General features: G+C 33.8%; 2 protein-coding genes across 2 annotated transcripts; one reads left to right on the top strand and one right to left on the bottom strand.

The window, feature by feature from the left end:
- Window positions 1-1,429: 1,429 nt before the first annotated feature.
- On the top strand, window positions 1,430-11,988 carry LOC128184438 (uncharacterized). Its single transcript, XM_052853895.1, has 6 exons — window positions 1,430-1,996; window positions 3,999-5,812; window positions 6,230-6,359; window positions 7,329-7,462; window positions 7,613-7,793; window positions 9,335-11,988. Exons 1-6 carry the CDS (start codon window positions 1,705-1,707, stop codon window positions 9,589-9,591), a joined length of 2,808 nt encoding a protein of 935 aa, XP_052709855.1. The 5' UTR covers window positions 1,430-1,704; the 3' UTR covers window positions 9,592-11,988.
- On the bottom strand, window positions 11,604-14,490 carry LOC128184446 (uncharacterized). Its single transcript, XM_052853905.1, has 3 exons — window positions 13,773-14,490; window positions 13,260-13,532; window positions 11,604-13,070 (listed from the first exon to the last, which is right to left on the bottom strand). Exons 1-3 carry the CDS (start codon window positions 13,971-13,973, stop codon window positions 12,210-12,212), a joined length of 1,335 nt encoding a protein of 444 aa, XP_052709865.1. The 5' UTR covers window positions 13,974-14,490; the 3' UTR covers window positions 11,604-12,209.
- Between the last annotated feature and the right edge of the window lie 172 nt (window positions 14,491-14,662).

Genomic DNA, 14,662 nt, shown 5'->3' with positions numbered 1-14,662 from the left:
ATATGCACTTTCATTTCCCTTTTTAATAGAGGAACTTTTTTCAGCAAAATCTTCATTAACTAGTGAATATAGTTTATAAGCTAATTGAGACTACTGACACAGCACAAAACAAGAATAGCAATAGCCAGAACCCTGATGAAATCAGCTTTAATGTATTAAATACAAAATATCTGGACAATTTAGTAGGGTAGATCTTCTTTAACGAAATTTCAAATTTTTCTCCATATATTCATAAGATAAACATTATGTCCCTTCTGTTGTTTCGGCTTTTGATTTTGAGGGAAGATTTCTACAGTTTTTTTCTATTAATTACTACATGTATGCAACACTCCCTTCCCCAACTGGGGCCACACATCTTTATTGTTGTTTTTTTTTTTATTTATTTTTTATAACAAATTTATTTGTGGAATACCAGGAGTGGTTTAAGATAAAGTAACATATGCATACTTACAAATGCAGATAATATTTATGAAAGATATTAATGGAGGTCAAAGTCAAGTTTACAGATGTTAAATATACTCGATTTATTTTCGTGATTACAAGTTAAATGATTAGCTTAAGAACAAAAACCAAACTTCGGTGGCAACGCTTAGTCCCCGGTTTTGTTTATGTTCCATAATTTGATACGGTTTGGTTAATAAAGATTTAAGGCAACCATAAACGGTTACCATGTAAAAGAAGCAAACAATTTTAAAAAACAACCATGATTACAAGCTATTTTGAAGACAAATTGAAGGTAATTATAGCTAAAATACTAAAATGATCCTTTACAAAATTTCGTAAATTTTTAAATGATAGAAAATTATTTATAAACAAATAAACAATTTAAAAGTGTTATCATGGTAATTAAATATCACTTCTAATAACACTTTTTTTTCACTTTAATCAAACATAAAAGGTTTTAAATGGAAATCTTTACAATAGCTGCTATTTTAGTTTGGCAACAAAAATCTGGGCTGCGTTCAAGATTGTAGCTGCCACGTAGAGCGAAGTAGTTGAACGATAAGCTAGCCTAGCCGCTACGTAGATATTCGTAGCCTAAATATTTTATGCTAAGCATCAAATTCAAGATGGCCACCTTAGTTACCACTTTATAACAAACATGAAATCTATTTATTTAGTGATATTTTGTTCATCCTTTAAGTTATAATAAATTGTAATATTTCCGCTTGAAATTAACAAACTATGTCGATTTAATTAGTCTTTCGCTGAATATTTCCAACTTCAAATCAGACACCTAGCGGCTAACCTAGAGGTCCGTTCAATAGACCTAGATATATGGAACGCCGGGACTGTCTTATATGAGGATTTAACATTATATGCAGTGTTCTCCTCATTATATTTGGTACTATATTCATTATATAAAGTCTTTTTTACATTATATCGTGTGCATTTTACATTATATACAGTACCTCTTTCATTATATCATGTACTTATATCACTATATTATGTACATTTTTCATTATATGAGGTGCTTCCAACATTATTTGAGGTGCTTCTCACATTATATGAGGTGCTTCTAACATTACATGCGGTGAACTTAACATTATATTATGTACTTCTCCCATTACATACAGTATATTCATTATTATATGTGGTATTTCTGTTATTATGATGATGATGAGCGTTAAATATTATGTCCGGTCCTGTAAGCCTTACGTGCGGTAGATTTTGCATTTCGTTGTGATGTAGACACAGTATTATATGCTGTGCTTTCGTCTTTATGATGATGATCTTTCGGAAGTTTATTTTCGGAATCTCTCTAAAAATATTAAAACGATGGCGGGAAACGAGGACGATATGCTAAAGGAGGCATTGTTTAAAGCGAATCTACAAACTCTTCACTCAAACTTTTTGAAGGAAAACATTGACTTTGAAATTGCCCAGAATCTCTCCGATGGTCAGCTATCTAGTCTTGGTGTAGCGACCATCGGGGAGAGGCATAAATTAAGAAATGCGTTGAGAGACGTTGCAGTTGTGGCATCAAAACACCAAGGTAAGTTATAAAACACTTGTTATACGTCATTGCTGAAATTAATACAATGATTGCACCCATTGAAAAAAATCTTTTACTGTAAACAGTTTCAGTTCACATTTCCTCGAAGAAAAGCGTGTACCAATCAAATGAAGTCGTACCCAAACCGAGTCGATCATGGTAAATAAATGGTCAAAATTATATTGTATAAGTCAATGTGTTATCAGTTTCAAAGAGATATATGTTTGATAAATCATGTTACAATTTATAATTATATACAGTCCCACTGAATAATTATTGCACACATTTTACAAGTTATAGTCTGTCCCAAGTTATTTTTGCTGCATATTTGAACTATTTTTAATAAAAATACACATACCTGTGACTGAAGTGCAATTAAAATCGATGGAAGGGAAAATTCCCAAGATAACTTCATTCACACATTATCATTTTTCCCTCGTAAAAATTCACAGGAACGAAAACAGATTTCCTACGGAGATTTATAATGGGGAATGTTGACATCTTTTCTCCATTCGGAAATACTCGGGACCCCTCGCGCAATTTTTCAACGTTAACATCCGGGCGTCTTCATCTTCTTGGCAATGGAAAAACCTCGTAGACTTTTTATTTTTAGTCGTGTACTGATACCCGACAAGCTAGAGGGGGCGTTTCAAAGGGGAAATCTTGGGATTTTTTCATATTATTGAATGAACATCGTCTGAACCAAGAGATATTTATAAATATTGAATAATTTAAGAAAATATGCGGCAAAAATATCTTGGGACAGACTATAGCACACTAAATTCGACAGGGTCGTTATTTTGACATTGTTCATTTGTTTGCTTACATCTTGTTTGTTGTAGAGGAAGCTGTAGCACAATTTTCATTTTAACCAAGAGACAATAGAATAAACTAAGAATCAATTCACTGTAAAATATTCTTCCTATAAGCATTTCCATTTTACAATACTCTGTCCCAGGTTTTACTTCGACCACTTTTCACTTGATATTTCGATCATCATATATACCTTTGTACTCAAACTATGTTCATCCACTAATATGAAAAATGTCCAGATTATCTGTTTTGAAACACCCCCTCTACCGTTTAAGGTTTCAATACACAACCTAAAATAGAAAGTCTACGGAGATTTTGCATTGCATCTGCCATTAATAAGCGCGTATGATAAAGCTAAAAAATTGTGCGAGGTATTCCAAGTAATTCTGAATGGAGAAAAGATGTAAACATTTCCCATTATCTATTTCTGTAAGAAATTTGTGTTAACTTTGTTCCTTTAGAGTGAAAAATGAAAATGTGTCAATGAAGATAACCTTATCCAGTTATCATCCTTGTAATCCCCTTTTTATACAATATTTTATATTTTATGATATTTAGAAATTTAAAATTCAAGGTATGTAAAGTTTTCATAAGTCTTTATACTTGCACTAGTCAACTCATAATCTCATATTCAATATTTGAGTTCAAGTTCACTTTTGAGTTTCAGTATGATGGACCATTTGATAAATTCAATTACGTATGACTCGGTTGGGGTAATACTTCACTGTAAATCTACCATTGTAGATCATTCAGGCACATGAGAAAATTTATTATTGACAATTTACAATTTTTATTTACCCATGTATTGTTAAAATATACACAAGTCCTAAGACATGAAAGTTATTATAGATGTTGTTTCAAAAAAATTAAGAGAATTATTCATACTCTGTATATCATAATATACATGTATATATAGATATTGTCAAAAATAAAGATTTCTGCGATGAATATACAGACGTGTTATTGGTATTGAAATTGGAGCTGTTCACCTGTATTTACACACTTGGCCTTGTTCAAGCCTTGGCCAAACTAACTACGATGGGGCCTCAATAAAAAATTTGTATTTTTAATACCGATACATGAATATTTTAGAAAGCTTTCTTGGCATGTCACGTCTATATCTGGGTTCACATATTTTCTTTAGAATTTTAAATGCAATTTAATTTTAGAATTTAAATTGTATTTTTAGACCCAGAGCCTGGGAGCAACATAAGAAGCATTCAGATTGAAAGGTCACGCCTCTTTGCTTCTGGTAGAACTAGAACATCAGTATACTCAAAGACAAAAAAAAAGAAACCAAGAACCTGGACAGCAACTTTCATTTGTCTTGCTGACCGAAACCAAATGAAAGTGCCAACATCCATGGAAAGAGAAGTTTTGTTCAAGGCTGGTTTGGGTTACAAAAAAATTCAGTTATGTGAAGAAGACAAAGAAGATGACATGATGGAAAAGCTCACTAATGAAAACAACTTCTACCAACTCAAAAATATTGGTGGATTTGAATTGTTACGATGTAAATCCAACTGCAGAGAACTCTGTGCAATTGACTGCCCATGGACTGTCAGTGACCTAAAAGCTGCTGTTGGGAGCCAAGCAAAAATTTATATTCGTCCCATTCAGAGAAGTTTGTCTTTGAAACAAACACAACCCCAAAAAGAAACGACTAGGAAGGAGAAGTGCAAGGGGTGTGAAAAAGAATATCCCATCAATGATCTGAGGAACCATGTGAAATACTGCTTCCTATCTAAAGAATTCCCCGAGTCTGATGAGGAACAATATGAACTTCCAGACCCATTTGGAGATGAAAATATTACAAACCTATATAACATTCAGATGAATGAAAGTCTACAAACTCCACTTGATGCTGCATCTGAAATGCAGCTGTCGCAGGTTACCGAACACAGAAGTAACTGGTTACCACCAGCTGCCTCTGTTCCTGTGCAGCCATCGGACAGAAGTAACTCGATACATGTACCACCAAATGCCTCTGTTTCTGTGCAGCCATCCGACATTAATACAGAACACATGGTTCTACCAGATGCCTTTGTTCCAGTGCAGTCATCATACAGAAGTAACTGGATACGTGTACCACCAAATGCCTCTGTTTCTGTGCAGCCATCCGACATTAATACAGAACACATGGTTCTACCAGATGCCTCTGTTTCAGTGCAGCCATCAGACAGAAGTAACTCGATACATGTACCACCAAATGCCTCTGTTCCTGTGCAGCCATCAGACAGAAGTAACTGGATACATGTACCACCAAATGCCTCTGTTTCTGTGCAGCCATCCGACATTAATACAGAACACATGGTTCTACCAGATGCCTCTGTTTCAGTGCAGCCATCAGACAGAAGTAACTGGATACATGTACCGGTACATGTACCACCAGCTGCCTCTGTTCCAGTGCAGCCATCAGACAGAAGTAACTGGATACATGTACCACCAAATGCCTCTGTTCCTGTGCAGCCATCAGACATTACAGAACACACAGTTCAACCAAATGCCTCTGTTCCTGTGCAGCAGTCAGACATTACAGAACATAGGTTACCAATGATGGAGACAACACAGTATCCCAACAACTCATTAAACAATTTTCCTGAAAGCGGACATGAAAGATTAATTGAACCTGAGCAGAGGTTGACTAGTACAGAAGATACTATTAGTTTGGCAGAATACAGAATGTCAGAGAAAGAAGATGCACCTAGTCAGGTTGAAGATAATAACTTTCAACAACTCTTAACAACAGTGTCTGATGTTGTAGGAATGGTTAAAAATTATTGTGAAGAAAAAAATATTGTGGACCCTGTCGACATCTTGAAAATTTTTCAAAAACATATTGTCACAGGGAGAAAACTAGATTTAGTGAGTGATTCAGAGACTATAGAGGGCTTGACAAATTTAATAATGGTTGATAGACATAACATTTTAAAAACAGCTGTAGATGAAATTCAATCTTTAGAAGATTTGAGACCATGTTTGGAAGTGCAGTTTTATGGAGAGGTAAAGTTTTTATGCTACCTTTGTTTAGGTGTCTTAAAGCATTTATAGACTTTCTTAGGAATGTAGATAAAATCAGAATGTCTCACAAAGAAATTTGAATTGCAATAAGTCCATTTGTAGATTTTTTTTATGTTTAGCAATGGCATTGGATTGGTTTTGAGATTATTGCTTTAAACAAATAAATTCAGATTTAGGTGTCTTAGTAGATGGGATATCAAATATGAACACCCTATCAAATGTAATACAAAAGTAATCACCAAAGCTACAATTTTTAAAAATTAGGTCAAACACAAAGGCCAATGGGTAAAACAATTATATTAAATTAAATCATATAAAACATGGAATGGCCTAATAATAATAATTGGTAATGCATAAATGATTATCATTTAATTGATTCATATTTCATTTATTCAACAGTCTGCCGTAGATCTCGGTGGACCAAGGAAAGAGTTTTTTGCTCTTGTGCTCAGGGAAATAAAGGAGATGTACTTCAACCCTGTGAAGGAGTGGACACCTTCAAGCTATGAAGCAGTAGGAAAAATATTAGGTATAGTGTGTTATACAACCAAGATACAATATTATATCATTGAGGAAGTTAGCAAGTCTCCGTTTCCCAAAGCCCAAGCGCAGGGTCATGAAGCAGTTTTAGAACTAATTCAAAATTTCAGTCATTCATAGAATAAATTATTTTTCGAAACTGATACTTTAAAATTAAGATAAACAGCATGAAAGAAATATCACTTCAGAAATATGTGGTTTCTGTATTGTAAAAAATGAAGACAAATGCTTCATGAGCTGTGGACATGTATATTCCATGCCAAACCCTTGGAAAGAGACTTTTAAATCCTTCATAGTGAAAAGAGTTTGACAGTGTCAATTTTAACCCTGGTCTATTTGGACATTCGTATGCTATGATAGTGACATTTTTGTTCAAAACTACAATTTTTTATTGGATACCTGAGTAACTAGAGTGACCTATTGCTATTTGAAATTCAAAAAGATATTTTGAAATTATTATACCGAAGGAGAGGGGGTATACTATTTTACCCTTGTGTGTCTGTCTGTCCGTAACAAAAATTTCTGTCGCATTTATCTCAACAACTATTTATTGCAGATGCTTGAAATTTTTACACAGTGTTTGTTAAGGCATGCCATATCGTGGGATATATTTTTGTACCAATCGGACGTCAACTTCCTGTTAAATGAGTACTTTGTTTATTTTAGCCAAAATTTTCAAACAAATTTTCCTCAAAGATTTCTGAGCAGCTATTTATCGCAGATGCTTGAAATTCTAACACACTATTTGTTTAGGCATGCCACATTGTGGGATATATTTCTGTACCAATCAGATGCCAGCTTTCTGTTAAATGTCGACTTTGCTTATTTTGCATATTCACATCAGAGCGGGGGTATCACTAGTGAGCATTGGCTCACAGATATCTTGTTTTTCATGTTCAACTCCATTGAAGCATTTCTGGCATTTTATTTTGTTTATCTATTTTATGTCTTTTCTAAGCCCTGAGTCTCCTCCAAAATGGTAAACTTCCAAGAGTTTTCAGTTCAGATATTGTAGAGGAGTTTACCAGTCCCAATGCGAGGGAGTTCATTCAGGAGCTTCGAAAGGGATTAGATGCCCTTGGACTTTGTCAGGTAAAGTTTAATTGCATTTAGCACATCAGTTGTTATAAAAGATTGGCCATCATCTTTCAAGTAAAAAAAGTAGTGTCATCATTGTAATATAATTAACTTGCATATATATACTCAGTATATAATGCAGTTAGAAATTGGGACATTTTTCAGATGATGTGTACGTTTCCACAGCTTCTTCATCTGTTCACTGATAATGATACACAAAACTTTCTGACATTAAAGAGACTAACTAGTCTTTTGAAAGCGGACTTCAGTGTGGATGGGTCCAATCAAAGGCAGACAGAGGGGAAGATTTACTCTGCATTCATTAAATATTTGCGGGAGGTTGCTGGTAAGTATGAAAACTTCTGATACTTTGTATTTCAATTTTCTATCTATACTACTATATTAAAATAATAGACTCGAATTTTGGGCTTTAATACCGAGAAATCAAAAGAGTACTGTGTTTTGTTTTATATATTTTGAACATTATTGGTACTTGAAGATTACCAATTTGTTTTTATTTTTTTCTCAATCACGCTTCACTAATTAATAATCAACGAAAATTCCTTTTAAAAATCCGGAAATCATCTGGATTTTTTGGATTTTACAATCTTGCGCATGGACACTACATTCACGCTAAATCACGGGAGGCTCCTTAGTTCATGTTTCTACAATATCACATTTGCATGGATAAACTTAGAAACGATGATACAGATACATGTAAATTTTGATTCAAAATTTGCTTCATATTCTGTTCATCAAAGAAAATACGGGAGATAACTCTAACTCAGTGCCTTAAATATGAAAAATCCCGAGAGCTCTGAATGTCAACATGGTGTGTAAATTTGAAGCGAAAAGTGTTAAATTCTTCAGCAATATGAATTTGATTTTTTATTGAAAGGTATTTTACAGCCTCAAAATGGTTTGTTATGAATAGTTTGACTGTTAATTTCAATGCAGCTTCATTATTTTTCTCCAAATTCATAATTAATGGTTTAAGACTAATTTTGAAAATTTCATTTGTAATTGAACTGCAGCATTTTAACATCATATTTATAATGTGAATGATTGTTGGGCCTATTCAAAGACTTAAATTAAGATGTCTGCAGTCTCCACACCCAGAAATATAAAAAAAAACTTTGCCTCTGCTTTTTTCTTGTACATCTTTATATTAATTTTTAACACATCACTGCCCTATGAAACTATTTATTGCATTGATAATTTACCTAAAATAACCAAGGATAACTTTTATCCATACTGTAAATCTGCACTTAGAAATCTTTAAAACGCTTTGATAAGTGGTGTTTTCTATTGAATTGTTACAAGCATTTTTTTAACTCTGATTTGTAAAGACTCTATTGTTTAAACCAATTACGGTTGGTAATCTGGATTTGGAATAAAAAGTGTTAGGGTCGGCGCATAAAAAATAGGGCCGGTCGGGAAACCGGAAACAAACATATTTTTTTTTTGGCCTAAGGATCTTTTTTAGAACTGCAATACTCAACATGTGATATGACTATAAAATCATCCTGTTAGAAAAAGAACTAATGATTATAAAGAATATCCAGGGGGAAAAATGGATTTTATTTATACGGGATCTACATGTATTATTGTAATGACTCCATTAAACTGCTTGGTCCGATTTGGAATTCAAGTTTTTGATTGAATTATATAAGGGAAAATCTTCTTAAGAACCTCAGGGCCAGAAAAGCTGAAATATATGTGGAAGCATCCTGAATTAGTGTATCATGAACCTTGGGGTTGGATGGTCTTTTTATAAGCATTATGTACATTGGAGATTTTCTGTATGTCATTATTTAGGCTCAATGTTAACAATTACTCAGTTTGCAATAATGATATGAAAAGCAATGATTATTTTCTTATTTTCAGGAGGAAGAAGGGGGGATGTTTCATTATGCAGCATCTTGAAATTTGCCACTGGTTCAGAGGAGGAACCAGTTCTAGGATTCCACATCCATCCATCAATAGCATTTGTGAAAAATGCATCTTTAGTACCAACATCTAATACATGCATTAACAAACTGAATTTGTCTATCCCACATGGGAACATGGAAGTGCCTTCCGAAGACATCCTGTTTAATCTCTATGATTATGCATTTTGCAATGCTTACTTTGGACTTCAGTAAAGATGTTAAAAAACAACCAGAATATTCAGGTTTCAGATAAAATTTAAGGCAACATATACCGGTACTGGCATTATCCAATTTGTCTTTCTGTTCAATTTTTCATCATTATTTTCTTGCTCAGAAATCATTTTGGCTCACCTCGATAAAATTAACATTGGTGTCCAAGTTAAAGTTATAGGAGCAGGTCCATTCCCAAGTAACTATAAGCACTACCCTGGACCAAACTTTCATGAATGATGCATATAAGGATAAACACTACCCAATCTGTTTCAGATGCTGGATCTGACCCACATGAGTGAATTTTAGCCATGTTTAAACTAGTTATACTTTTATAGCTTGTAAGATGTATCTAGGGATGCACACTTCCAGTCTTGCTTTAGGTGCTGAATATGGCCTACATTCTTTAGATTAGAGCTTATTTTTGAGAAGTTCTATAATTTTATGACCTGCTATGATTAAAAATTGCATCTAAGGATGGGCACATCCAGACTTGCTGCAAATGTTGAAACTTGGTCAGTGAGCTTTTCTGATCACATTTTGTCTGTCATCCCTCTGTCCGTTCATAAACTTTTCACATTTTCAACATCTTCTTTAGAACCACTGTGCCAAATTTTTCAACCAAACTTGGCACAAAACACCATTTGGCAAAGGGGATTCAAAATCTTCTTCTCATAGAAAAGAACTATTTGGCTAAAAAGCTGAAAGTTATATGGCAGCATCATCAGGTTTTGTAGATTCAAAGTTGTGAAAACCATGACCCACGGGGTAGGGTGGGATCACAATGTGGTAAGGGGCAATTTTTTTTTACATAGGACAAAAATTAAATTATTTTTGTAAACTTAGGTGTTATAATACATGGTTTTATTAAAATGCGAGCATCTTGACATATTATTGATTCTCAATTGCTTAGAACCTTATGGATATTGCTTAGGTCTTCTTGAGAATTGTAATACTCATTATGTGATATGACTTTGAAATCATCCTGTTCAAAAGTGGCTCAATGTTCAACATAATAATATCTGAAGAAAAATTTGAAAGTCTTTTATATCTTTACTCTAGTACATTGTCCTGATGTTATGTATTTGAAATTGACTCCATAAATCTGATTTCATTATGGCTATTGTAGCTCAGGTGAGCAATGTGGCACATTGTTTAGGCCTCTTGTTTAGCAGATCCATTTCTAAGTAACTGTAAGTTCTACTTAAGTCGTAAAAATATAATGTGAAATTTGCCATACCTATTGATAACATTTGTGGAGGTGAGCTTTGTTTACCTATGTTGTTAAATATTTTAATTGTTTTCTTTTCTTCAATTAAGAAGTTTGGATGAAGTTATACACCTGTATTTTGCAGCTTAATCTGTCAGTTTTTAGCTAAGAAACAAAAGTTAGGGGAGTTTATATTATACCCCTGGTGTCGGCGTCCGGACCTATTTAAAGTTTTTGTTGCAGGTCCTGTATCTTAGTTATAACTTGTCCTATCTTCATCAAACTTGCATTGACTGAGCATCTTGACTTACTTATGAGCTTGAAAGACTTGAATGCTGAATCTGGGCCATAAATTTCAGATGCCAGAGGAGGTTAAGGTTTTTGGAGCAGGTTAATGTTTTTGGGGCAGGTGCCCTTTGATGACTTGGTTATCACTGGTTATCACCAAAGTTATCACCAAGTTATCACCAAACTTGCATGGATGGTGCGTCTTATGATACTTATGCACTGGACAGGCTTGAATGCTGAATCTGAGCTATAGATTTCGGATGCTGAATGAGGTTCACGTTTCAGAGGCTGGTTAAAGTTTTTAGCAGAAAAAATATTCTTTTAATAAAAGTAATATGGTGTATGTATTCCATAGATTCAAACGCTGGCAGTAAAAATCTTGATTTTCACATTGCTTTCAGACAAACAAGCCAACTACTTTCGTATAAGTATGAGAAAATTATCTTTTTTGTCCTCTTTATTGTGTTTATGCTTTTTCATAGGGAAATAATTTCAGTCTTTTTGAGATTTTTGTAAATTGTAAATTATAGGCATTTGGCCTGTCTTGTTCACCCATCTTATTTGTAGCATATAGAAATTCTCAAAACTTCATGACAAAAGAAGTTCATTATCATATTATGTGTCTTGTATTAGTTGCAGGGTCATTTAGACAAAGTAAAAATCCAAGGTTTCTTACTTTACACGAAGGTTTCTTATGACTAGAGGGGGTGTCATGGTCATAATTAAGTTGCATATAATTGTGATGAGGACCAAAGGAATTGCATTGTAATTTTTTAAAATTGTTACTGAGTTATTGTAATCTGCATTTCTTAAGTTACAACCAACTATTGCAACTTTGTTAATTTGTTTACAAGTTCACAATTATTTTGTATAATTCCTTTGAAATAAAACAAATAATTGATTTTGATTTAATTGCTTTATTGTTAGCAACATTTATGTTTTAAATACATGTATACAAAGGAGGAAGATGGAGTCAGAATATTATGTGTATGTACATGGACTTGTATGTAACTATGATGAATATTGAAAAGTCCAGGAGCATATGACATAAATGTTGAAAATATTTTGACCTCGTTTTTTTACAACAAAAATTACACAATTCATGGAAATTGAATAAAACAAGTCAAAAATTGAAACTCTTCAAAACTTCTACACAAATTTGATATTTGTCTATCCCATGATTTATAGATGTCCATGTTGCTGGACATCTCCTTTCTAATTCTTCCAAGCAAAGTGGGTTCAACAAAGATAGTCCTTCAAAAATAGGCCGAGGGTTTTCCTCCAACTCATTTAATCCATGCTCTAATAAATTGTCAACACTATCAGAAACATCATCCCCAACAGGGTTATTAAAGTTTCCAGCAGTCCAAAGACACACGGGACTAGCTTTCACAGTACGTAATTTGTGAGTGGCCCATGCGTTTGACCACAGCTTTAATTTTTCGTTTATTTTTGGTAAATATATGTAATGAAGAGCGAGTAGATGAATTTCATTCAAGGGATCTAGAATTTCCTCCTCCTCCATGAAATAAAACAATCTGTAATAATAGCCAAGAACACCATTAAAAACATCTCTCCACAATCTTTCTATGCGCTGGTTATGCACACTTTTCCCCAGTAACATACTAGAAGATCCTCTCTTTTCAATCATAAAATCTGCTATTTTACTATTTTCCATTCCTTTGTCTGTACGTACACGCAATGGAACCCCGAAATCTTTTACTCCTTCCATAAAACATTTAAACACAGTGTCCGCTTTGTTATTGTCCTCACATTTCAAAAAGACTATCATTCTGCTAAATCCATCTATACCACCTGATACTATAAAATTCCATCTAACAAGTTTGTGATTAGAATCAATATGCCAGATATGATTTGGCCCTTGTGACTGGTATGTCCTCCTCTGCAACCGTCCGGATCTCCGAGCCATTATTCCATCTTTATCATGTTCATGCAAAATTAATCTCAACTTTGCTCTTTCTATCTGGAATTTAAATTTTCATTATTATTACATCCATGTTTCTAATTTGCTTTTCGTCACAGGAACACTTAGCTAGCATGCAAGGATTTACAAATTTTATATCAAATCAAAATACCTACCCCAAACCCACAAAGCACACACACAACCTCCTCTCTCTCTCTCTCTCACACACACACACACACACAAACTAACCTTTATATTCTTTTGTTGCAGAATGTGTCCAAGCATTATTTCACCACATGAGGGAAACTCTTCTATTAAATCTTTCACTATTTTTGTTATTTCTCTATCGTCAATATCTGTATACACCTGCTTTTTTAGATTGTATTCCTGCATTCGTCTATATATTGTTTTCTCCGACACCGAAAGAAGGCTGGCAATATTTGAAATAGAAAAGCCATCTTCTATGAAATTTCGCAAAATATCTTTTGGAATGGAAAACTTTGATGCACCACAACCAGATATCTTAAAAAAAAGTATGAGAGTGTCAATAGAAAGTTACTTAATATCAATATAATATATTCATATTAATGAACTTTCTATATGCATATAAAAACTCAGTTACTGTACAACTTTCTTACATATTTAACACCCCCTCCCCCCATTTCCCCTCTCTTATTATGCATGGTAATTTGCATAATTTGCTAATCAAAGTATTTGTTTATGAAATGATCAGGTGTGCTAATGCAAGAATGTATAGCTTACCTGACGAGTCGGTTGCTTTGTTCCGTAATTTATGCAGAAATTTCTAAGTTTCGTCATTTCCTGAGGATGTAATCCAAGCTGCAACATTTCATTGCGGTTTAAGAAACACACAATATCCGGTGTGATCTTTTCTTTCTTGAAAGCATCTGTAAATTGAGCCATTTTAAGCTCCCGTAAAATATCATCCATTTTATTTTCCATATCGTTCCCAAATGAGCTGAAAGATCGTCATATTCCAGAGAGATTCCGAAAATAAACTTCCGAAAGATCATCATCATAAAGACGAAAGCACAGCATATAATACTGTGTCTACATCACAACGAAATGCAAAATCTACCGCACGTAAGGCTTACAGGACCGGACATAATATTTAACGCTCATCATCATCATAATAACAGAAATACCACATATAATAATGAATATACTGTATGTAATGGGAGAAGTACATAATATAATGTTAAGTTCACCGCATGTAATGTTAGAAGCACCTCATATAATGTGAGAAGCACCTCATATAATGTTGGAAGCACCTCATATAATGTTGCAAGCACCTCATATAATGTTGGAAGCACCTCATAAAATGAGAAATGTACATAATATAGTGATATAAGTACATGATATAATGAAAGAGGTACTGTATATAATGTAAAATGCACACGATATAATGTAAAAAAGACTTTATATAATGAATATAGTACCAAATATAATGAGGAGAACACTGCATATAATGTTAAATCCTCATATAAGACAGTCCCGGCGTTCCATATAGATATCTACGACCTAGCGGCTAGGCTAGCTGCCACGATCTTGAATGCAGCCCTGATATATACAAATTGAAATCCGTAGCTATGGTAACAACACTACAAATCGTCGCTTGAGAACCATAATGT

Source organism: Crassostrea angulata, chromosome 1, assembly GCF_025612915.1.
Source record: "Crassostrea angulata isolate pt1a10 chromosome 1, ASM2561291v2, whole genome shotgun sequence".
Classification (NCBI taxonomy): Eukaryota; Metazoa; Mollusca; class Bivalvia; order Ostreida; family Ostreidae; genus Magallana; species Magallana angulata.
This window is presented reverse-complemented; position numbering and strand designations above follow the sequence as displayed.